At 41.2% G+C, this 26,638-nt stretch overlaps 1 protein-coding gene across 1 annotated transcript in view; it reads left to right on the top strand.

The window, feature by feature from the left end:
- LOC137375978 (nocturnin-like) overlaps positions 1-26,338 on the top strand; it is a 35,156-nt gene extending 8,818 nt beyond the window's left edge. The window contains exons 2-3 of the mRNA XM_068043815.1: positions 22,108-22,380; positions 24,051-26,338. Coding sequence (XP_067899916.1) covers positions 22,108-22,380; positions 24,051-24,883 — 1,106 coding nt within the window. The 3' untranslated portion in view covers positions 24,884-26,338. The remainder of the gene's footprint in view (positions 1-22,107; positions 22,381-24,050) is intronic.
- Positions 26,339-26,638: the final 300 nt, after the last annotated feature.

Genomic DNA, 26,638 nt, shown 5'->3' with positions numbered 1-26,638 from the left:
GTTCTGGACTTTATATTGAGGCTTAGAATACAAAAGCAATGAAGTTATGAACTTTTATAAAATTCTGGTTCGGCCTCAGCTGGTGTCCGTGTCCACTCAAGAAGCTTGACACCATCCAGGACAAAGCAGGCCACTTGATTGGCACCCCATGCGCAAACATTCACTCCCTCCACCACCAACGCACAGTGGCAGCAGTGTGCACCGTCTATAAGATGCACTGCAGAAACACATTAAGCTCCTTAGACAGCACCGTCCAAACCCGCAACCTCTACCACCTAGAAGGACAAGGGCAACAGATGCATGGGACACCACCACCTGCAAGTTCCCCTCCAAGCCACCATCCTGACTTGGAACTACATCGCCATTCCTTCACTGTTGCTGGGTGAAAATCCTGGGAACACCCTTTCTAACAGCACTGTTGGTGTACCTACCCCACATGGACTGCAGTGGTTCAAGAATGCAGCTCACCACCACCTTCTCAAGGGCAATTGGGGATGGGCAATAAATGCTGGCCTAGCCAGCAATGCCCACATCCCTGGAACAAATTTTTAAAAAAATTCTGGACACCACACTTAAGGAAGATGTGAAGGCTTTAGAGAGGGTGCAGAAAAGATTTGCAAGAATGGTTCCAGAGATGAGGGACTTCAGTTACATGGAAACGTTGGAGAAGGTTAAGAAATTTGACAGGTGTTAAAAATCATGAGGGTCTAGACAGTACAGATAGAGAGAAATTGTTCCCGTTGATGGAAGGGTCAAGAACCAGAGGCACCGATTTAAGGTGATTGGCAAAAGAAGCAGTGGTGACATGAGAAAAAGGTTTTTAACACAGCGAATGGTTAGGATCTCGAATGCACTGCCTGAGTGTGGTGGAGGCAGATTCAATTGGGGCTTTCAAAAGGGAATTGGAAAGCACCTGAAGAGCAAAAGTTTTCAGGGCAGCAGGGGTAGGGCAGGGAATTGAGACTAGCTGAGTTAGTCTTGCAGAGAGTCAGCACAGACATGATGGGCCAAATGGTCTCCCCTTACACTGTAGCCATTCTATGATAGCTCTCTGACATGTCAGTCATTAATAACTTTTACTGATCTGATCTATGCTGGTTATGCTTAATTAACTCATGTCTTTCTCAGAGTATTAATTTTATCTCCTATTATGGTTTTCTAAAAGCTCACCCACTGCTATGTTAAGCTGATCTATCCCTTGGTCTCCTTTTTTGAACAGAGCTTTTACATTGGCAATTCATGGAATCATAGAAACTTACAGCACAGAAGGAGGACATCTGATCTATTATGTCTGTGCTGGCTCTTTGAAAGAGCGGTTGTGCTTAGTCCGCACCACAGCTTTTTGTCCACAACCCTAATAATGTCTTTTAGTATATTAATGTTTTGAGTACGACTTTAGCTATCTGTAGCTGTCTTACTGAATTGTTTCACATGTTCCTCTTGTGCCCTTTCCTTCCTGCTATCAGATTCTCGCTATTGTGTTCATGGTGTAACAATTAACTTGTTTTGGTTGAGTTCAGGGGTCAGACCTAAGTCTCTGCATATTAGCCCACTGTTCTAGCAGGTCACAGAAAACACAAACTTCTGGCCTGGGAGTTGCCTTCTCCCAGTACACCACCCACTCCACCCCTACCCCCACTTGCCCTGCTGTTCTTGTTTGCAGCAAGTAGAAATTCTGCTCCAAATAAGCCCCTGTGGAAATTGTTGAGGAAGATCCTTCCATTGGGTTTCGGTGTGAGCCAGCCTCTCAGAATCATTGAATCATAGAAAATTTAAGGCACAGGAAGAGGCCACTTGGCCCATCGTATCTGTGCTGGCCAAAAACCGATTCACCTATTCTAATCCCACCTTCCAGCATTTGATCCGTAGCCTTGCAGATTACATCACTTGAAGTGCATATCCAAACTCCTTTTGAATGAGTTGAGGGTCTCTGTCTCAACTACCCTTTCAGGCAGTGAGTTCCAGACCCCCACCACTAAAGTTTTTCCTCATCTCCCCCCTCTAATTTTTCTACCTATCATTTTAAATGTATACTCCCCTCGTCCACTCTATCTAGGCCCCCTCAAAATTTTGTACGATCACGTCTCCCCTCAGCTTTCTCTCTTCCAAGTAGAACAAGCCCAGCCAATCCAACCTTTCCTCACAGCTGCATTTTTCCAGTCCTGGCAGCATCCTCATAAATCTCCTTTGCACCTTGTCTAGCGCAATTACATTCTTTCTGTAATGAGGTGACCAGAACTGCACATAGTACTCAAGTTGTGGCCTAACCAATGAGTTATACAGTTCCAGCTTAACCTCCCTGCTCTCATATTCTATACCTCAGCTGATAAAGGAAAGGATTCCATGTGCCTTCTTAACCACCTTATTGACCTGGCTTGCTACCTTCAGGGATATGTGGACATTCACTCATTCTTGGACTCCTATATTTTACTGCTTTCGCATTTGTGCATCTGAAGCAGTTTTGACTGAAAAGTGGCAGAATAATTCATTAAAACATTTCTCCTGAGTGCTGTTGATCAGGTTGTAAATATGACTGATGATGCATTGCAGATTGTGGATATCATATGCTAGTAACATTTCTGCCATCTGTAGCTATAAGTTCAAAGTAAGTGCTGATATCAGAATGTAACAGTATGAAGCTAAGTGATCACCACTGCATGCACTCCAGAGGTCTCCCCAGATCCCATGTCTTCAGAAGTCTTAAGTTTAATTTGAGAGCAGAGAGCATTGAATTTATGGTAACCATGTTGTACAGGTTATGTCACTAACTTATTCAGAACATGAAGACCAATGTATGGTAAAAAGTTTCTTGGCATCCGTGCAAATATTTAATATTAACACATTCTTCGTGGGAGACAAATTAACTGAGAGCATGATCATGGGTTGAAGTACTGCTTATCCTCTCTTCACAAAGCAAACTTGTTTTCAGACCCTTTTTTTTTAAAAAAAAGGGTAGACCTGAAGCCCAGTTGTGTTGCATTGTTGAAGAATGTTGGTCAGATTTGTATAGCTGAAAGATGTGTTGAGATGAGAAATGTAGAACTTTAATGTACTAACAAAATGGTCACAATTGTGTTCTTTCCTACTCCCATCTTTAAAAATATTCCAGACAACTTTATAAGCCACTTTCCTAATGGAGCCCATGTTCTTTTTATTTTTTGCAAAGAAAAATGTACTTCATTCCTGGGGGCCCACTTGTGTGTTAAATGTTAGTCTGCATAGCAATTCTGTAACTTGGCATCTACTTGCTAGGTGGTTGATGTAATTCAATAGAGTATGCAGAGTTCCATCAAGTGGCAGCTTACACACTCATCCGTGTATATGAATGCTTTACTGTTTAGAGGTTTTATTTGAGGGAAAATGTTGAGAGTTCAAACACTTATATAAAAACAAACACTACGAGGGTGAGTGCTTTTGTGTTGCCTGTTCTGAGAATGTGTACACCCTTTTCTCAGTCATGGTCCTTGTTAGCAGCTTGTATTTGCTTATGTCGTTGTGATCTGTAAACAATATGAGGATCCCCTTGATTTTATTAAAAGTTGAGCATCTCTGCAGTATGTGTAACTAATTGGTAATATGTTCAATGTGCAGTACTACCCGAATAGAGATGTCTTGATATTGTAGGACACATGACCTGTATAAGTACAGAAGTTGTTCAGTATCATTATTTTTACTTGTCAGTGGAATAAATGCTTTGCAATGTGAGATTTTAAAATAAGCTTATATAGAAATTACAATATGGGGACAGGTCATTGGGTCTGTAATGTTTATCCTCCACAATAGTCATAATCCCATGTGCCCCTTACTTAAGTACTAACGTAGTCCTCATTTAATTCTGCAGCTTCACAGCCCTCTGTTATTTTGCCTACTCTCTGTTCTAAGTTTCTTGTCTTATAATATTTGTAAAATCCCCTTGTGCTATACCTTTCAGCCACTGGAAATGATCTGTATCTTTCTACCCTGTCGCATTCCTTTTTATCATTTTAAGCACCTCCATCAACTCAGCCCATAATCTCCTGTGCTCCAATAAAAAACCACCAGTTTTTGGTGTGGCAGGTTTTGACCCAGCGAAGTTATATTTTGTCACTGGGAAAAATAAAGTATACTGCATAGTATACAGTAGCTTTTGGCTACACAGTAACAGGACACTTGCTAATACTGAAAGCCACTGTACAAGGGTGCTTGACAATAATGCTGTGTCCGCTATGTAAGACCAGCATGCTTTGTATTACCATTGATGCAGAAAGCTCAACCATAATTAAAACTGATTCCTGCGATTATAGGTAGCATCTGCTGTTAAGGAACAATGGTAGGCCATTCAGCGCATCAGGCCTCTCCTGCCGTTCAGTTAGATCATACCTGATGCAGATCTTAATTCCAGCTAACCATCTTGGTTCGCCAAACCTTAATTCTCTTCCCTAACAAAAATATCACAATCTTAAATTTTGGAATTTTTATTTGACACTGCCTCGACAGTTTTTGGGGGCAAGAGTTCCAGATTTCCACTACCCCTTGTTTGAATTGCTTTATGACATCACCCCTGAATGGCCTACCTCTGATTGTTAGGGTTATGCCCCTTGTTTTGGACTCCTCCACCAGATGAAATCATTTCTCTCTGTCCCATCAAGTCCTTAATCATCTAAATACCTCAATTAGATCACCCCTTAATCTTCTATAGGCGAGAGAATTCAAGCTTAGTCTGTGCGACCTGCCCTCAATTTAACCCTTTTAGCCCTGGTGTAAGCAGATAACTTTAAATCAAACTATGAATAGCTCAGAAGAAATTAGTTCCACTTGGGCTATTATTGTACATACATGGAATAAATTCCTTGTCATAACATGGGAGAATAGTCATGATGGTATTATAGAGTCAAAGAATCGTACAGCATAGAAACAGGCCCTTCGGCCCACCGCGTCCATTTCGACCATTATACCTATCGATACTAATCCCACCTGCCTGCATTAATTCCATATCCCTCTGTGCCTTGCTCATTCAAGTACCTGTCCAGATGCCTCTTAAATGTCGCTACTGTTCCTGCCTCCATCACCTCCTCAGACAGCTCATTCCAGATACCCACTATTCTTTGTGTGAAAAATTATACTGCCAGTTGTATTGTAGCTTTTTATTACTCACCATATAAAAGTTTGAATCAGTGCCTGTTTCTTCCACAAGATCTTGTAAAACATCAGACTGGAAATTCCAATCGACAAAGTTTAAACAGGTGACGCACTTGTGCTACCATTCAGGTGTGTGCCACATTTACATAGGTGTTACCCATTTAATTCAAACTGTTGTAGCTATAACACACTCAGGAATATAGTATGTGTGTTAATCATTCACATGTGACTTCAATTGAGATTTCTACCTTCTGTTATCGCTCTGTCAGTTTAATACTTGGGTAGCATTGGCAACAACGACATATAGTGTAACTGTGCTCGGGTTCTTGGCATACAGAGACATACTGTGTGTGTTGTCTCTTAAAAACATAGCACCTTCATTAATATTACTTGTTCTTTGGGAACTGGACCGACTGACCGATCCTTTGTCCCCTTCGCCCTCAGGTCAGACTACCTAAAGATGCTGGGGATATGGTTCGGAAGGGCTGGGGCATGCGCCAAAATGTGGAAGGAGTGAGTAGCCAGGGTACACCATAAACTGAGCATGTGGGAGCAGCGTTCTCTCTCCATTGTGGGTAAGAACCTGGTCATCAGATGCGAGCTGCTCACGTTGTATGTGGCACAGGTTTGGCCCATACCCCACTCCTGCGCCGTGGTGGTCACCTGAGCCATTTTCCGCTTTATCTGAAGATGCAAAATGTTGGCCTAGTCAGTGACATCAGCATCCCATGAGCGAATTATTTTAAAAAGTGATTACAAAGATAAGCAAAATAAGAAAAGTCATATGGCCCATTTAGCTGAACCTTCCATAGAATCTGATGGTTCTGCTTCCCTTTCTTGTCACTCTGCAAATGCTCCTCAAGCAACTCTAGTTTAAAGTAATTGGTTTTAGATCAGTAGGACAATGTGCTATTGATGGACTTTTGCATTTAAAACGAAACTGTCTTGGATCCATTCAACTTTGCTATATTTTTTTTTAGAGGACATGGGACTAAATCTGTTCTGTACCAGTCCTAGTGTGATAGAACGTTTTTCTATAGCCTTGATATAAAGGACAGTAGTTGAGGAAAAGACTGAGGATTCAACACTTGACTTTGTACATTAGGCTTGCTGTGAATTGATAGTAAATGGTTGACATGGCAACACAAAAGCTTAGTGCACAGGTACAAAAAGAAATCAGTGAAATGATGACCGTCATCTTGAGGGTTGGAATTCAAAGGGAAAAAATTGTGCTTCAGTTGTATAGTCGCATAGTCAGATCTCATCTGGAGTTATGAGGCTAAAAGGGTTAAATTATGAGGGCTGGTTGCTTAAACTCAGGATGTATTCCCTTGTGTTTCAAATGTTGATGGGTGGTCTAATTGAGGTGTTTAACATGACACAAAAGGATAGGTAGAATAGATGGAGAAGCTAATTGCTCTAATTGGTTATTCCAGAACAAGGGCCCTCAATCTTTCAGGAGTGAAATCAGGAAACACTTTTTCACTCATAGGATAATGAAATTGTGGAACTCTTTTTTTTTTCCCCACCCCCACCCCATCCCAAAAGACTGGATGCTGAGTCAATTGAAATTTTCAGGATTGAAGTTGATAGATTTTTATTAGGTGAGGGATATTGATCAAAGGTGGGTAAGTGGAATTCAGATACAGATCAGCCACGGTATTTGAATGTCAGAACAGGCTCAAGAGGCTGAATGACCTGCTCCTGTTCCTATGTCCCTAAATGGAGAATGATTCACAGAAAGTGCTGGAGAAACAGCACAGCAGATCATCAGGTGGAAGCCCTTCTTCAGAACTAAGATTTTATAATTAAACCTAGATCTTGGAGAAGAGTTCACAGTTGAAAGATGCTTCCATGTTTCCAGCATCTGCAGAATTTAGTTTATCATGGGATGCTGATAAATAGACTTTGCTGTAAAATCGACTGTTTGCTGTGAATCCTGCATTAAGTCCCTTCCCTCCTCCAACTCCTCGACTGACAGTGTTGTTACTAAACACCTATAGTTCATTAGTGACATAGCACAGAAAGAGGCCATATGGTTCATTGTCCCTATGCTGAAATTGTGTTAATGTATTTAAAGAATTTCAAGTAACACCTGATAAATTAGAAACGTAAATAGAGAAAACTAGAGTAATTCTGCAGGTTAGGCAGTATCTATTGAGGGAACACAAATCTGTGGACGTTTTGGGTGTTGAACACTTCCTCCGAGCTGAGATGGACAGCATTTAAAAAGGAGCGGTTGGGGGTGTAGGAGAGAAAAAAATGAGCACACGGGGAAAGAAATAGAATGAGCTGTAAAGTGCTCGTGAAGAAAAGTCATGGTTTCTTCCTAGTGTAGTTATGAGGAGCACCGTGTAAATAATATTTGTTGTCATTACCACCTGAATCTTGCTCCCAGAATTTTAATGTAAACTAAAGGTGTGAGCTTGTTTCTGTTCTGCAGAGCTGCAAAATTTTAGTTAATCCTAGGGTTTGCTTTTGTTTGTGTGACAGATTAGAAATGAGGAATAGTTTTAGAATGCTTCAATTATTGAATTAGCATCCTAATATGTTTAAAATATCAAGCACATGTTTACCCATTATGCTAATCTAAACATTATTCAATGTGAGGAAAAGAAAGAGCTTACACTTGAAGCTTCTTTTATAACCTCAGGATATTCCAAACCCTCTCACTCATGTAGTCACTGTTATAAGGAATGGATCTGAATTTATGTAGTGCTGTATCACCTTTTTAGGAGATGCATCGCATCCACTAAGTTACTTTTGAAGTGGAGTCATTTTTATTATGTGGGATAAATGAAATACTGGACTGGAAGAGCTGAAATTTTGCTCATCTGATCTGTAAGAGCAAGAAACACTACAGAAACAGAAATGTTCTTTCACACGTTATAGTGCAACATATTCTGTAGGAAAAATATCCAAACTGAGCTTCGGAACCTGGGGTTTAGGTACTGGCTTCTCTCACAGTTCCACATCCTGAGAGAGAGAAAATGGGGGGGGGGGGGCGGGGGGTGGAATAAATTACAGATTTGTAGTAAAAACAAAGCGCTGGAAATACTCAGGTCTGGCAGCATCTGTGGAGAGAGAAGCAGAGTTAACGTTTCAGGTCAGCAACCTTTCGTCAGAACTGGCAAAGGTTAGAAATGAGAAGTTTTAAGCAAGTAAATGGGGGTGGGGGAAAGAGACCAAAAGGGAAGGTGGTGTTAGGATACAAAGCCAGAGAGATTAACTGACACGGAGGTCATGGGGCAAAGGCAAAGAGAGTGTGCTAATGGTGTGGTAAAAGACAAAGCATTAGTGTAGAGAGGGTGTTAATGACACAATAATGAACAGCCCTCGCCAAAAGGGTACATATGGAAAAACCAGTAAGGAGGCACACAGTTTTAAAAAGAAATGAAACAACATAAAATAAAATGGGGCTAGTCATGCTCTGAAATTATTGAACTCCGTATTCAGTCCAGTAGGCTGTAGTGTGCCTAATCGGAAAATTAGGTGCTGTTCCTCGAGCTTGCATTAATGTTTACTGGAACACTGCAGCAGGCCCAGGACAGAGATCTGGGCATGAGAGCAGGGGTGTGTTGAAATGGCAGGCGACCGGAAGCTTGGGGTCATGTTTTCGGACTGAGCGAAGGTGTTCCAAAGGGGTACAGATTTGTAGTTTGAGCAAGCGAGCAGTGCAGAGGTCGATTCTGTGAACGTCACCACAAATATTGTGGCATGATTGATTGTGTCTCAAGTGAAAGCATATCCCTGTTTCTTTAAATATATATTTTATACAGAATATAAAATTACTTGCAACAACTCTCTGCTCTCCCAGTAGAATATTTTGGTTTGTAATTTTGATGTGAGCATTTCTTGCATGAAATTATCAAAGTAATTTCTGAACCATTTAATACTAATTCTGATGGGTTGTCTTGTTCCAGCATGCTTGTGTGCTTGTTCTAAATTAATCCATGCTCAAGTAGGTGGTAGGTTCAGTTAGCTGCATTCTTTCACAAGTAAAATACACACTTGATAACTGCAGAGAGTCAGTATTTGGCAGTTGAAAATGTAGTAATTTTCATATCTTGTGTTGCAACATTCTTACTTTTTCCCTTGATCACTTTTTAGCTCAGTATGAGAAATTAGCACAGCGCATCGCATCACATAACATAACATACTTTCTCCTTAGCAACGGCTAAATGGAACACCAAGGACCATGCTGTTCAAATACAGGGGGTGGAGGCAAAGACACGGATGGCATTTAAGCTGGCAATGGAAAGGGAGGGAGGAACACAAGAAAATTACATTCACCAAGGGAAGTGGTACTGAGAAAATTATCGGAGCTGCGGGCTAACAGGTCCCTGGGTCCTGATGGACTTCATCCTAGGGTCTTAAAAGAAGTGGCTAGTGAGATAGTTGATGTGTTGGTTTTAATTTTCTAAAATTCCCTAGATTTGGGGAAGGTTCCATTAGACTGAAAAATAGCCAATGTAACTCCTTTATTCAAAAAGAGAAGGAAACAGAAAGCAGGAAACTACAGGCCAGTTAGCTTAACATCTGTCATAGGAAAAATGTCAGAAGGTGTTATAGCAGGGTGCTTAGAAAAAATCAAGGTAATCAGGCAGAGTCAACAGGGTTTTGTGAAAGGGAAATCATGCTTAACCAATTTATTGGCGCTCTTTGAAGAAGTACAGTGGCACAGTGGTTAGCACCGCAGCCTCACAGCTCCAGCGACCCAGGTTCAATTCTGGGTACTGCCTGTGCGGAGTTTGCAAGTTCTCCCTGTGACTGCGTGGGTTTTCGCTGGGTGCTCCGGTTTCCTCCCACAGCCAAAAACCTGCAGGTTGATAGGTTAATTGGCCATTATAAATTGCCCCTATTATAGGTAGGTGGTAGGGGAATATAGGGAAAGTGGGGATGTGGTAGGAATATGGGATTAGTGTAGGATTAGTATAAATGGGTGGTTGATGGTCGGCACAGACTCGGCGGGCCAAAGGGCCTGTTTCAGTGCTGTATCTCTAAATAAATAAATAAATAAAGTAACACGTGCTGTGGATAAAGGGGAACGAGTGGATGTACTGCACTTAGATTTCCAGAAGGCATTTGATAAGGTGCCACATCAAAGGTTATTGCGGAAAATAAAAGCTCATGGTGCAGGGGATAACATTTTGGCATGGATAGAAGATTGGCTAGCTAAAAGGAAACAGTAGGCATAAATGGGTCATTTTCTGGTTGGTAAGATGGAACAACTGGTGTGCCACGGGCGTCAACTTTTTACAATTTATATAAATGACTTGGATGAAGGGACCGAAGTTATGGTTGCTAAATTTGCTGATGGCACAAAGATAGAAAAATAAGTTGTGAAGAGGACATGAGGCTACAAAGGGATTATAGATAGGTTAAGTGAGTGGTCAAAGATCTGGCAAATGGAGTATAATGTGGGAAAATGTGAAATTGTCCATTTTGGCGGGAAGAATAAAAAAGACGCATGTTATCTAAATGGTGAGAGATTGCAGAGCTCTGAGATGCTCTAGGACACCCAGATCCCTCTGCATGAATCGCAAAAGGTTAGTATGCAGATGCAACAAGTAATAGGAAAGCTAATAGAATGTTATCGTTTATTGCAGGGGAATTGAATAGTTATCCAGGACATTGGTGAGACCACATCTGGAGTACTGTGTACAGTATTGGTCTCCTTTAAGAAAGGATATAAATGCATTGGAAGCAGTTCACAGAAGGTTTACTGGACTCATACCTGGAATAGGCAGGTTGTCTTATGAGGAAAGGTTGGTCAGTTAAGAAGAGTAAGAGATGACTTGATTGAAACATACAAGATCCTGAGGGGTCTTGACAGGGTGGATGTGGAAAGGAAGTTTCCTCTTGTGGGAGAATCTAGAACTAGGGGTCACTGTTTAAAAATAAGGGGTCACCCATTTAAGACTGAGATGAGGAGAAATTCTTTTCTTCAGGGTCGTGAGTCTTTGAGTATTTTTGAGGCAGAGGTAGATAGATTCTTGATAAGCAAAGGAGTGAAAGGTTATTGGGGGTAGGCAGGAATGTGGAGTTGAGGTTACAGTCCGATCAGCCATGATCTTATTGAATGACGGAGCAGGCTCAAGGGGCTGAGTGGTCTACTCCTAATTCGTATGTTAATGAAAGTCTGTGTTTTTTTCCTATCCCTCAAAGATAGATTTGTGGCATTTGATTGAGCAGACACTGAATAGTTAATACACTGACTTTTGTGTACAGCACATTATGCCCTTGCTGGATTCATCTGTATGAGAATTGGCAGGATTACTTGGCTGGCATGTGCAAAACTACCCTGACCATATGCACTTTGTGCCTAGAAATGTGTACAGAAGCAGGTTCTCATTTTTTAGGATTTTTCTTTGAGATGAGTATATCTGGTATTCTATACAGTGAATCGCCTCTAGATGGTGTAGCTCCTCTAGCTGTGTCCTTGTAACAGTTAGTCTGCCCTTGAAGCCAAATCTTCAGACGAGAAGCCTTCCATCTTGTATCATTCTGGTTCTTTGTGAATTTCTCGGGCAGTCCCTACAACCTGGTATGTATGCTGGTTCTGTTTCACACTCGCACCTTCTTTATTTGCTTCTTGGTGCCTACTAACTACCCCTGAAATTTAACATCAGGATAGCGGGAGAGCACTATTCTCCTGTTGCTTGTCTGAGGTGGTATAGCTTTGGCCGCATTATTCAATAACTTTTCAAGATACTTGCCTGAATAGTGGGTGATTTTTCATTGTAAAGCATGAATGAATAACAGGAGCTGAGAATAATTTTGAGGTCTGCTAGAGTTTAGTGTAAGGTAGAAGTCGAATGCTGGAGTTGAAATTTGCATTTTGTGAATACAGTCCTTTACATAGCAACATGTAGGCTGCTAGTTACATTGCTAATGTGAACTAAAGTTAGCACATGCGATTCATACTGATTTAATGCTCTAAATTGGAAAAGAATTGACCTGCTATATATTTGGTTTTTAATGCCGCCACCGTATAGAGTCTAGCCAGAGAGGTTCTTAGACTGTATTGTTTAAAATTTAATATTTTTTGTATAGTAACTATAAACACTTCACACTAGCCTGTGTCACCGTCAAAAGCTACACTGTAACTGTTCTCGTGTCACTCCCACATGATCTCGATCATCACGATGGGTGGTAATCTTTACATTTTCTCAAGACTAACCCTTTGATACCCTTATACTACATCTCCTCACCACCCCCCCCACCAAAAGTCTTTATCCCAATATATTTTATTTTATTTAGAGATACAGCATTGAAACAGGCCCATCAGCCCACTGAGTCTGTGCCGACCATCAACCACCCGTTTATACTAATCCTACGTTAATCCTATATTCCTACCACATCCCCATCTTCCCTCAATTCCCCTACCACCTACCTACACTAGGGGCAATTTATAATGGCCAATTTACCTTTCAGCCTGCAAGTCTTTGGCTGGGGGAGGAAACTGGAGCACTCGGCGAAAACCCACACAGTCACAGGGAGAACTTGCAAACTCCGCACAGGCAATACCCAGAATTGAACCCGGGTCGCTGGAGCTGTGAGGCTGCAGTGCTAACCACTGCGCCACTGTGCATTCACTTTTTTTAAGTATATACTACCCATCTCCCTCCAAGTCTCAGATTCAACCTATGAAGTCAATCAGGTGGCTTCACAACTCCCTAATCTTGTTATTGTCAAATGTGGAAGATTGGTAGTCTTTCTCTGATCCTTTGTTTCTTGACTTGGGCAGCCTTCGTTGAGGTTTGTAGCATTCGCTGCTTTTTGTATTTTCGGTTCATCTGAGTCATCTAAATGTATGACCGATTGACGTCTTTGAGGTAAAGGAATAAGATTCCTTCTATTTCTCTGTATGGAACCTTCTTGAGGTCATACTAGGTAAGAACGCTGTTGATTCTTGTCTTTCTGGAGAATTACCCCTTCTCTATTTTGGTCTTGTACCCATACCCTTTACCCTTCTGACAACTTTGGTAGGTTTCTTGTGCAGTATCTTCTGTTATAATTATGGGTCTGTTTGTTTCGATACAACCTTGTTTTGTCTTGTACTTTCTGATAATCCTTGCTTTGCAATCCTGGAAGTAATTTCTTGGGTAGAATTGGAAGTTGTGTTCGAAGTTTTCTTCCCATTAAGAGTTCTGATGGTGCTAATCCACACAATAATGGAGTAGTTCTGTATGTCAGTAGTGCTAATTTGAAATCTTGATTTTTCATCAATATAGTTTTAATGGTTCTGACTGCTCGCTCAGCTTCTGCATTTGATTGTGGATACTTAGGAGAGCTTGTTAAATGAACATTTTTCTGCAAAGTGCATGAAGTAATTGATTGCAAATGGTGGTACATTATCAGATACATTTGGGTGGCACAGTGGCGCAGTGGTTAGCACCGCAGCCTCACAGCTCTAGCGACCCGGGTTCAATTCTGGGTACTGCCTGTGTGGAGTTTGCAAGTTCTCCCTGTGTCTGCGTGGGTTTCCTCCGGGTGCTCCGGTTTCCTCCCACATGCCAAAGACTTGCAGGTTGATAGGTTAATTGGCCATTATAAATTGCCCCTCGTATAGGTAGGTGGTAGGGAAATATAGGGACAGGTGGGGATGTGGTAGGAATATGGAATTAGTGTAGGATTAGTATAAATGGGTGGTTGATGGTCGGCACAGACTCGGTGGGCCGAAGGGCCTGTTTCAGTGCTGTATCTCTAAACTAAACATACTATCTGATCAGGTATACAATGTGTTGCAAAAACTTTTTGTAAAACTGATGACTACTTCAGTTATTGTGTACATCTGTTTAACTTCGATCCATCTTGAGAAGTAGTCAACTACAGTTAGATAGGATCTTCCCTCAAAGAAGAATAAATCCACGGCCGACCATTCCTACAGTCTATTTGGGAATTGGATTGAAGTTAGTGGTTCTCTTGATTTTGTCTGGTATCTGACAATTTTGTTGGACTTGCTTCTTCCCAAGTCCTCTGTCTGTATAGCACTCCTGTAGGAACTTGCTGTATTTCTCTTTCTCTCTGGTTATCTTTGAGTGGCATGGTGGGCTGCGCTGTGTTGTGCAGGCTCTCTGGTGGAATCCGGACTCTCTGCGGTACTCGGGTCAAGTTGGGAGGCTCTCCCTCTGTTCTGGATTCTTCTTTATCTTCAACTTTCTTTATAAAATGAAGGTCAGTACAAGCTCTTCAACTTAAGAGTGAGAATTCCTGATTGCTTAGGACATAGTGTTTCTAATATCTGCTTTCCCTTATATTGAAGCGTCACTTGTAACTTCCCCTTTATTTCAAGTACAACACCTCCTGGGCCATGTTACCGATTTCTGTTGGTTGCAGAACGTGAGTGGATAGCTACGGCTCTTTAACTGACACACTTGTTCTGGTGTCGAGGTGAAATTAGTGGTATCTCCTTTGACATATATGTCTGCTGACCAAAATGTTTGGTTTGGATCATTGATTTCGCCCAGAAAATATTTTGATTGGTCTGTTGCAGAAGGTTGCGTAACTTCATTTATACCTCTATTAACTACTTTTCTTTTACAGGTTGAGGTAGTCGAGATTTTATTTCGGCACATCTTACTGAAATGCCCTATTTTTCTGCAGTAAAAGCATTCTGCTCTATTTGTGGGACATTGTTCATGCCTGTGGGAAATTTTTGCACCACAGCGCAGGCAGGTTTTAAAAGCGTCTTTCCCCCACCACCTACCCCCTGGTCCCCCATGTACCTTTTTTCCTGATGCCTCTTGTTCAGCCCTCTGGTGAAGGAACTGAACAATTGCAGGAGGTTTCCTGTACCAAGGTCGTTTTTCACCTCTTAGGATTGGTCTGTTACTGCTGTGCAGAATGAACTGGGAATCACAAGCGTTTAAGACTTAGTTGAATTTGGCTGATGTTTCGTCATCATGTTGTCTTGCTATTATATCAGCTACAGGATCAGTTAATTATAATTCAGTGGCTGTTTCAGACCTACTGTTTAATTTTGATGCAATTTTTTATCTGAGGAACCTTTTCCTCCACAGTACCCAGTTTTGAGTCTGATTGAATCCCTCGTAACTTTTGAAACTCTGGCACTCCCAAATTTTGATCCATTTTTAAAAAAAAATTTATGGACTTTTTATTTTAAAGAAGTGTTACCCTTTAAGAAACTTTTTTGTTCAGGCTAGCTTGCTTTGGAGTGTAGCAGGTGTTTGACAGTGTTTCCTGTTTGTTTTTTTAATAGGTTTCTGGTGGGGACTGCCCCTTTTCTTTCAGCAACTCACTTTTATATGTTTACACAGCTGCCTATTGGAATTGACAGCTGTTCCATAGACAGTTCCAGTTGCTTTTTTTTAAGCTAGAGTTTATTTTGTTCAAGCTTGACTGCTTTAAATTTTTTTCTTTTCAGTTTAGCTGTGTTAATGAAGACTCTGCTGTGCTCGGGCGGGTGGGGGAGGGGGTCCTGTGATTCTTTTTTTCCTTCACCATTGGACTCTCAGGTCGCGTACTCTTCAGGGTTTTCCCGCTCTTCGCCTTCGTGTTCAGCCAGAGTGGGGGATTGGGTTTTCCCCGGTTTTTTTTTTTCTTTTGCTCTCACATGGAGCCTTTAGAAAATTAATTTTTTAAGCTCTTCAAAGGCTTTTTTCTAACCGAGATTTCTCTATCGTCAGCACAGTGAATCACCCGATTGCTAGCTTTACAGCCACACTTCCGTTCTATGGAGCTTTTCTCCGCCTTCTATGCTATGTAGTTTGTTCTTTTTAGCTACTTGTTTTAAAGTTTCTTCTCTTCTGGCTGAAGGATGATTGTTGCTTCAAATTTTCTCTTCTGGATATAGGGCTTCGCTCCCACTGCTGTTTACCATATTATATATTTGGTTCTTTATGCTGCCTCCATATAGAGCCTAGCCAGAGAGGTTCTTAAACTGTACTGTTTAAACATTAATCTTTATTCATTGTAACTATATACACTCCACACTATCCTGTGTCGTCTTCAAAAGTTAACACTTTGATACTCTTATACTACAATATCCTAGCCTTGATTAGACAGGAGTTACAGTATTTTGATGGAAAATGGAACAAAAAATGTTTTTCTTTGACAACTAAAAATATCCATTTTGATAGAAGATGGATAGAGTCTTACAAGATCACAGATGTATTTCATTGAAATCAATTCACGTGCATTTTAATTTTGTTTCATTTCTTTTACTTGTCTCCGTAGACAATTTAGGTAATTTAATCAGTCCTCTTCTCTCTGAGTGATCGAGGCCAATGGTGCTTAAACTTTTTAAAACTTGAATCCCTGAAAATAATCCACTCACAATGACCGCTGTGCTAAATTGCAAAAGACAGCATCAGCTACCCAAAGCAGAGCCGTGCTATTGTTGCAGTAAGCATGTTTTATTTGTATACACAACATTGGAAAGAACATGCAAGTATTTCAGCAAATACAGGAATTTGACTATAGAAAACCTCTTCCCTTGCAGGCTCTAGAGAACCCAGTTTGAAAACCTATGATCTGGGTTGGTCTCTCCTCCCCATCTCCCCCCCCCCCCACCAATGCAGAAACACCTGTACTTGGAATGTCCCGTTTACAGCTCAAATATGAAAGATGGTGGGTGTTGAGTCATTCTGATGGTCTGCTATCCAGCTGTGGCTTATTGGCAGCACTGTCCACTCTCAAGGCAGTAGATTGTGGGTTCATGTCCCACTCCAGGGATTTGAGCACATAATCCAAGATGGCACTTCAGGGCTGCATTGTTGGTGGTTCCGTCTTTCGGCAGATACATTAAGCTGAGGCTCGTCTGCCCTCTCAGGTGGACATAAAAGTTTACATGGCACTATTTTGAAAAGATGGAGTTTTCCTCAGTATCCTGGCCAATATTTATCCCTGTACCAATATCAATGAAACCTATTATCTGTTGTTTGTAGGACATTGCTATCTGCAAATTCGTTGCCAAATTTCCTGCATTGTCTGTCTTTCTTCACTAATATAGTTGGTCAAGGCCAATTATATTATTTCTTTCTTGTGTTGGCCAAGCCAGTACTTTATTTATTTCCACAGGTTCCTTTGCAGCCTGCAAAGTATTTATGCATGGGCTCAAGACAATTGTAGAGCTCCCATTATATCTAATTAAAGATGGCATATGCTTGATGGGAGTTAGAGTATCTCTATCAATTGCCTTTAGCTGAGCACTTATTAAAATACAAAGTCCAGATGTGGTATGTGCAGGAAAAGGAGAGAGTCTATGCTTTGTTTTTCTTAATGCTTTTAAATGCAAGTTAAATAGATTTAAGTCTAAATTCTCACACATTGCTGGATTTTTCGATTGGCTTTAAAAAGTGCATTGACAAAATAAAAATGTGCTATGATTTTAAAAAGCTATCTCCTGATGCTGACTTGAAGGCACCTTTGCACTTGCCTAGTTTTCCCTGTCAGTTGGTTATATGATATTAGTGTTGAGGGTCATTCAGTTTTACTTCAGTGGTTTTAATCAGCCCTGGGTGAAAAGTAAATTGTGAGACAATCAAGCAGTGATCAGATTTAATCATTACAGTAACACAAACTGTGCAGAATATGCCATTAAGTAGCAGGATATGGTTTTCTTATCAGCCCAAATGAGGAATTGTGCCCTCTGCAGTTGCAGCATCACCAAATGCAAAAGGTTTGGTTGCCCGTGTGTTACAGGCAGGGACATCTGTGTAAGAACAAAGCTCCAAAGGGCTTCTGTTCTTTTGAATCCCTTGATAAAGGAACTTGCATCCACTTAGAAAAGAAATTGGGAACAAAACAGGCTGGTTAGGTTAACAATTTTTTTTTTTAAATGCTGGCATTTTAAAGCATCTCTGTGGGGTTCTGGTATGAAGATAACTCAAAGTTACAGAAGATTCCATTTGTGATCTGCTTGCCTCTATGCTCTATGATCAATTTCACAGCAAAATTCAAAAATTTGCATATCTTGAATAAAATGGGCATTTCCAAATTCATGTACAAATGGATAAAACACCATAGCCTGATTTTTAAAAAAAATCCGGGGCAGAAATACAGCTTTACATGTACATCAATTCCTAAGCTAAATGAAATTGTGGTTCCCTAACAGTTTGGAGTGTAAATGGACCACGTGGTGTGGTAATCTGCTATGTAGTAATGGAGGATCCCAGGTTTTGCTCCTGCTGTGTGCTGAATTCATCAGTCTTAGCTGTAGTAACAGAAGGGGCATTACAAACTAGGAAAGTTCCCCTAAAATATGCAAGGGAGCGTTTGGACAGGGCTCCCATTGAACCATAGAAGTTTACAGTTCAGAAGGAGGTCATTCAACCTATTGTGTCATGCTGGCTCTTTGTTGGAGCAATCTGAAACTAATCCTTCAGCCCCCTCTCCCCAGCGTATGTTCTGCTCAATGCTGACCAAATTCCAGAGTGGGCCCTGAATGGGTTGCTAGGCCCTTCATTAACATATGCAAAGTGTCTAATGCCTGAACACCACAAAACCCAATACGAGGTCAGATATATTTCGGGGGCCTTTGGGGCTCAGGAGATAGCACTGAGAAATTAATGCTTTTTGTCTCTGTTCTGCACCCAAAAATCAGGCACAGCAGAGGCAAATTTGTAAGCCTATATATTTGAATCCCATGGTGTCTCTGTTCATTCACATCCTTCATGTGTCCTTCCATTAAGCATATACTCCTATTCCTCCTCCTTTCTGTCAAAATGTATTATCTCACATTTACCCATGTTAAATTGCATTGCCATTTTTGTGCTCATTCTGCTAACTTGTCTGTCTTCCTGAGGACCTCTACAATTATTTTTTCAAAACCTTTTTGTGTCAGATTTTGAGATTGTTTTCCCTATACCCAAGTCCAAATCATTAACAAATTAGGAACAAAATTGGAGCCAGCACTGAATCCTGAGTGACACCATTTCAAACCCCAACCCAGACGACACCCAGTTACCCATAAATTTGTTTCCTGCCAACCAACTTTCTATCCAGGCTGTTACATTTCCTAATACTATACACCTGAATTTTTCTAACAACTCTCGTGAGACACTTTATGAATGCCTTCTGAAAATCCTTATACAGCACTGCTGTATTTCATTTATCCAGTGAATTGGTCATCTCAAAACATTGTTAACTTTATAAAATATAACATGTCTTTAACATGTCCATACTGGCTGTCCTTGATTAGCCCATGCATTTCTAAACACTTAATTAATATGATCTTGAATTATGAACCTGTAGCTATTGGTTGTGACTGAGCTATCACTAATTACTGGATTGAGTTGCTGCCCTTTAGTGCCCACTATCTGCAGTACCTATGGTACAATATGTGCTTGTGATCTATCTGAGAGTTGACTGTTTTTGCATGAACACCATGCAATTTAGCACTTGAATACAGTAATGTCAGATTCAGTGCTATATGTGTCCATGAAGGATTTTACTCTATTTTTTCAACCAAGTGCAAAAGCTTTTTATTGTCTAAAGTGTAAAAGAGTTGGACTTTTTTTTTTGCACTTTCACCTTTTATAATCTAAACCTGCTCGTCTCCCTGGCCGGGTTAGCCAGTGGGCCAGTCTGTTTGAAAAAGTGTACTAGGGCACACCTTGGTTCCACTACATCCTTAGAGAGAAGGAGTTATCATGGCTTCCAGCAGAAGTTGTTTAGAGATACAGCACTGAAACAGGCCCTTCGGCCCACCGAGTCTGTGCCGACCATCAACCACCCATTTATACTAATCCTACACTAATTCCATATTCCTACCACATCCCCACCTGTCCCTATATTTCCCTACCACCTACCTATACTAGGGGCAATTTATAATGGCCAATTAACCTATCAACCTGCAAGTCTTTGGCATGTGGGAGGAAACCGGAGCACCCGGAGGAAACCCACGCGGACACAGGGAGAACTTGCAAACTCCACACAGGCAGTACCCAGAATTGAACCCGGGTCGCTGGAGCTGTGAGGCTGCGGTGCTAACCACTGCGCCACTGTGCCGAGTGTGGGAGGTTCAATGTTCCCACCTCCATGCTGTTTGTGTCATTTGTACCCTTTTTAATCCAGGCTTTTTACTGACATTTTTCATTCAGCGAGTCCAATCAGCTTAGTCTCATGTGCTAGATAGTCATAAGCTTGAATGTATTTGATCATCTGGTGCTGCCAGGGCCAAAACCTGTTCTTAAGTGGCTGTACAATTTGCATGCATTGGAAACAACCAGAAATGAATGAGAGGTATGTTCATGCAGTGAATTGCCTTGAACGAAGATTAAAATACTATTCTGGATTCTGTTATTTGTATAGTTGTGCCCATCTAAAATTTTGGCGTCAATCCAAGCCAAGGTGCTACATGAACTGAGGTTTAGAGTAAAACTGTCTCTATATTTCTACCTTAATCCCAGTCCCTGGAGTGTCTAAATGGTATATTTCCTCCACTTTTCATGCCAACCATCCTGTCAGCCCCTCTGAGGCTGCCAAATGATTGACAGCATGGGCAATGTGACACTGCATTCACACCAGCTAGGAAGTTCCTTAGTTCGCAGAGGGGGCACTTTCCTCCCATACTGTTTAGGCTGGATATTAATACCCTATTTTAATAGCCTTTTCAAATCTAGGTTGGTCGGGGAGGTGGGGGCAGGGGTGGTGAGGGGCTCAGGTGATTAGTGCAGCATGGATTGTGGTCCAAGTCATTCACAGCAGCTTGTTCTTGGGCTTAATCTCCGAAGAAAAATTATTTCCTAAATGAGGACTGATTTTCTGCATTGTTTAGTTTTCGTTCCTTTCCTTCCATTCCGAGTTTGGTGTCACTGGGTGTGGAAGAAACCAGGAATCGAATAGAGGCCTTTTCCTGCTCGGTATAGTTCAGTACTGTACTGTGTGGTACATTTATCAAATGAGCTATTGGAGAAGGTGTTACACTGCTCTATTCTGTGGTGTCCATAAGTATGGGCTAAAGATAGCTGTCTTGAATTGCACTGTCAATCTGTGGTGTGGTGCCACAAAAAATGAGAGGGAAGTATAATATAAAGCTATTTTGTTATATATGATCCTATTTAAATATGGCAGGATCCCCAAGGACACACTGTACAGCGAGCTCGCCACTGGTATCAGACCCACCGGTCACCCATGTCTCCGCTTGAAAGACGTCTGCAAACGCGACATGAAGTCCTGTAACATTGATCACAAGTCGTGGGAGTCAGTTGCCAGCGATCGCCAGAGCTGGCGGGCAGCCATAAAGGCGGGGCTAAAGTGTGGCGAGTCGAAGAGACTTGGCAGTTGGCAGGAAAAAAGACAGAAGCACAAGGGGAGAGCCAACTGCGAAACAGCCCTGTCAACCAATTTTATCTGCAGCACCTGTGGAAGAGTCTGTCACTCTAGTATTGGCCTTTATAGCCACTCCAGGCGCTGCTCCACAAACCACTGACCACCTCCAGGCGCGTATCCATTGTCTCCCGAGACCAGGAGGCCAAGAAGAATTTAAATAATATTTTTCTGCAGTTAATGGCTACAAAAAGGCAGCCGGAAATGCCAGAAGAGCTTCAACAGAGCAGCAGTCTTTGCTAATTTTAGTAACACCATAGATGCTCAAATTGACCATGGTATGCATAGGCAAGGGAGAGGGAAAATCAGCCAATTATCCCTTTCTTGATTGGTACCCAGCGCACTCTTCCTACACATGTGATGTTGGGTGAAGATACCATCTGGCTTGCCTGTGGTGCCCCAGTAGCTGCCTAACACATGTTCAGAATAGTTAGGTGAGTTGCCAGCATCTCTGGATATGCCAGCATAAGTCAGTGCCTTTTAAAAGAGTAGAGAAAACTGATACTAAACTTGGAAGCTATGGTCTGCTGGTCTCTGAAAATTGTGCCAAAATTCTGTTAGAACTTGCTAAATTTGTCTCATTTTGTTAATTGCATTGTATTCCACATTACATACCACTTAGCCAACATTAAATGGTTTAGATATCTAACTTCTGTATCTTTGCTTCCCCCCCCCCCCCCACCCCGACCTTAGCGTGTTCCATGGGAACCAGTACCAATAGGTTGTACAGTGCTCTGGCTCCAACCGTAACCGATAATGGTATACCACAGCCACAGGACTATGTTGTAAAGACAGACTTGGAACCAGTTGATCCAACAGACCCCAATGATCTCCTTAAAGAATGTCAGAAGGTACTTGAAAACCGTCCACCCAGACTCCAGCGGCATTTTCTGTATCTAAGGAAAAATAATCTTGCCAGTGACTCTCGTCCAATCAAGGTGCTTCAATGGAACATACTGGCACAAGGTCTGTCCTTCTTTAGTATTAAAGTGGTTGCATTTGTGAATTTAAACAAGTATGGTGATATTTTAATATGAGAATAATACTGTTAAATTCTAGCTCCTCTCTTCTGAAGATGCTCCCTCTTATTGGAATATCATTTTATAGGCAGTGCCAGCCCTCCCAAATGTTTTTTTCATGTTCAAGCCCACAGTGTTAGAAAGCTATTTGACAACAGTGGGCATCATGGCCACATCTGATGCCGTTCTTGCCTGACATTCATGTGGATTTTCCAGCAGGGGCACAGCATGTTGATCAACCCTAGTTGATTTTATTTTATATTTAATTCCTCTCCTTCAAAGTAGGGATGCTGAAGCGAATAGTAACTCCCAACTCTGCCAAGTTAATTAAGCAGGAGCAGAAATCCAGCTAAAATCATTTTCTTACCCGCAGCTCCTGCCCCTGTCCGTCCTTCGATGACTTGCCCAATGGATTATTCTTCATGTCGCATCCAGAAAGTGGGCACTGACACGTTATGAGAACGAAGGCATCACTGCTGAGCCCGCACTTATGTTTACTGCAATGTTGTTACCTTTTTTCTTTCCCCCCCCGCACCGCCCTGCCCAAACAATTGCTACCCTATAAATCGTAAAATAGTGGGGTATTGCAGCATGTCCCCTATTTTTATGAAACATTAGCTACTGTTGACTTTGTGTTGGTTAACCATTTCTAACCCCTCTTATTGTGACTTGTACCCTTTTTAAATTCTTAAGCAGACCTTTTCCAGCGAAATGTAAATTTTCTTTAGGTTGCTGCTATCCTTTGAATGAAAGTTGTGATTCACAAGGCATGCGTAAAAGCTCTGTTACATTGACTTGCTAGTGGAGGCAGCAATACAGCATTCTAGCAATATAAAGGAGGAAAGATTCATGCCTTTGATTGCAACCTGTTCACATCTTGTCCCGGAGCACAAGAATGGCTGTTCGTGAAAGCATGTACCTCTTTGCTGTTGCCCCTCCAATGGGCCCATTGCCAGAGACGTGCTACTAAGTTTCACTCTCAATCAATATACAAGTGCTATAAGGTCCCATGGTATAATTTGTCCCATTCACATAGATAATGGAGCCTGTAGATGAAGCATGTACACCATCTTAGCACCATGTGCAAAAAGGTGCACTTTTTAAATGAGTGGACCTGTGCAGCTTTTCCAGTTTGGTAGTTCAAATGCAGTTTTCCTTTTCAGCTTGAGTCTTATTGTTTAATCTTTCCACTTCCAGTGGAATAACCTGGACTACTACCAGGATCAACACCCTGCTTTGAATATGCCCTACACACACTAATAAAGCATGCATGAAAGGATTCAGTTCACTCAAAGACTTAGTGCTTGAGCCAGAACATGGATGAAGTGCCCCTTTGGTTGGACACGCCGCTTTCGCTGAAACACTGTACTGGTCAAGTGAGATATCTTCCCTTTGCTGTAGCTCTGATACTTTGTGGGTAGAACTTTGAGGCTGTAAAGGGATATTTGTGTATTTTTCAATATCTGAGCTGTGCTTTGTCCTTAATGTAAATTGTATGTGTGTAGTATTGTCTTCAATCTCCTCTCTTCTTCCTGCACTATCCCTGGAGTTTATATAAAATGCAATTTGATGTTTACATTTCATAGATGTAACTGGTACATTTTGATTTTGACGCAGCTCTTGGAGAATGGAAGGACAACTTTATTAAGTGTCCAAGGGAAGCTTTGAACTGGTCAGAGCGTAAATACCTTATCCTGGAGGAGATTCTGACCTACCACCCAGATATTTTATGTCTGCAAGAAGTGGACCATTACTTCGATACCTTCCAGCCAGTTCTCAGTGGATTAGGCTATCATTCAACCTTCTTTCCTAAACCATCGTCTCCTTGCTTGGATGTAGAACATAACAATGGGCCAGATGGATGTGCTTTGTTTTTTCTGCGGGAGAGGTTTGAATTGATTGACAGTTCCACAATTAGACTAGCAGCCAGGATGTTGCAGACCAATCAAGTGGCTATTGTCCAAACCCTCCGGTGTGTTGAAACCAGCAGGGTATTTTGTGTTGCTGTAACACACCTGAAGGCCTGCAGTGGTTGGGAGCGGTTCCGTTCATCACAAGGCTGCGATCTGCTTCAGAATCTAGAAAGCATCACTGACGGGGCTGGTATTCCCCTTATTGTGTGTGGAGACTTTAATGCAGAGCCAACTGAAGATGTTTACAAACAGTTTACTAAGTCCAGCCTAAATCTGAACAGTGCATACAAGCTACTGAGCGAAGATGGACAATCAGAACCTCCCTTCACGACATGGAAAATACGACCCTTGGGCGAGAGCTGTCATACATTGGATTACATTTGGTATTCCCAGCATGCATTTAGTGTGAATAGATTGCTGAATTTGCCCACAGAGGAACAGATTGGCCCGAACCGCTTGCCATCGTTCCACTACCCATCAGATCATTTGTCACTTGTTTGTGAATTTAGCTTTCTAGATCAACTTGATGAATGTTGACTCATTTCAATCTGTTGTTGGAAGTGATATTAAAGCTTAGTCAGTGCATTGGATTGAATCTCCCCTCCCTACCCAATCCCTATATTGAACCAATGATGCCATCATATGAATATCTTGGAGACGTGTCCCGTCAGTCCAGGATTGCTGATGAAGATGCTCCACTATGCTGATGTCTTATGTGCAATGAGGTTTTTTTTGCAAACCCAGATTAAAATGCCAGTAAAGATTTAAGTAGTTCCTTCAAAGCATTGCACACTTCTTGGAAGGGATTTGGTTAGTTTGTCTCAAATTATGGATGTGGTATACTCTCAAATCAATCCATAATGCTTAGCTTGGTTTGCATTTAATTTTGGGATAAACAAACGGCAAGTTATGATCCAATTTTTGCACACCAAGCTATTATGGCTAATCTGCATTTAACCACCACCTCTTATCACCCACACCCCCCCCCTCAAAAAAAAAAACACACACACACCACAACTGACCAAAGGAGGAAGAACCATTCTCCAATTATTTGTTGGGTTGAGTGTGCATGCACAAATACTTCCTGAACTACAGAATTGTTAAAAGTACTAACCATTGTGCAGTTCATATAAATTCTAAAAAAAGACTAAATGTGAAATTTGTTGTGAACTTATCTTAATTCCAATGTTGTATTCTTTAAAGTGAAGGATGGCAATGCTAGAGAATAATGGAACCCTATGTCCACTACAACACAGCCAGATAAAGTTCTGCTCAGTAGCAGAAGACCACACCTACTGTCCACTGCGCTATTTATTTTTCAATTTCCCTGTGGTCTAGTTGCTGAATTAAGGACAAGTTTGTGCTGAAATACATTATACATAGGATCCTTATAGTCAGCAGCTAGGGGACACCTTTGGTTAACAGGAAGGACTGGATCTGAACCCAGCTTCCAGAGATGAAAGGCACACAATTGTCCTCTTTTAATCCTATTTCCTTAATACTATCTAGCATGGAATCCTGTTACTGTAAGCTTTTGAGGTAGATTTTTCAATACTGTTAAACTGCAGTTAATAGGATTGTGAGCAAGTACAATTTTGACCCCGAAGCTACTAATCATTGTAACTTGTGCAGTTTGTGTAACTTTTAATACACATTTGGTTAATTTTTATAGTATTCTGATTTAAAAACTACTTGGGCCCAAAATGTTACAAAAGCCTGGATATTAATTATCAGAGGACCCATTTTATATGTAGCGTCCCATGATGGTCTAATAAAATGAATAGGTCACTTGAAATTGTGGATTTGGGAATGCCATTCATCTACTGTTGTTAACAGTAATTGCTGGGCTGATGTATGGGGGGGGGGTGGAAAAAAGGGGGCACTGCATTGGAAATACTTGAAACATTTGAACTGGATACTGGAAGTAACATTTTAACCCCAGATTTTGTTCATAGTAACTTTTGAAATCCAATAATATGAATTGATAACCACTATTATAGTTTGGCTGAATTTTTTCCAGATCTTGTAGGTACAGTAGATGAAAGCTGGTAGCTTAATCACAAAGAAAACTTCCTAAAAAGTCCTCATGCGTGCTATTCTGAATTAATCCCACGGAATAATTTTTCTTCATCTAACCAGACTTTTGAAAATGTGTTAAAATTGGACGTAACATTAGCTGCATCATACAGCCTGGTATTTGGTATAGTGTTTCAAGTTATTTTATAATTTATTTTTAGCCCTGTCTCAATGGAATATATAAATACTGCAACATTTTGAATTGTAGTATTCTGA

Source organism: Heterodontus francisci, chromosome 1 (assembly GCF_036365525.1).
Source record: "Heterodontus francisci isolate sHetFra1 chromosome 1, sHetFra1.hap1, whole genome shotgun sequence".
Classification (NCBI taxonomy): domain Eukaryota; kingdom Metazoa; phylum Chordata; class Chondrichthyes; order Heterodontiformes; family Heterodontidae; genus Heterodontus; species Heterodontus francisci.
Note: the sequence above shows the minus strand (reverse complement) of the source record. Positions and strands in the feature narration are given on the sequence as shown.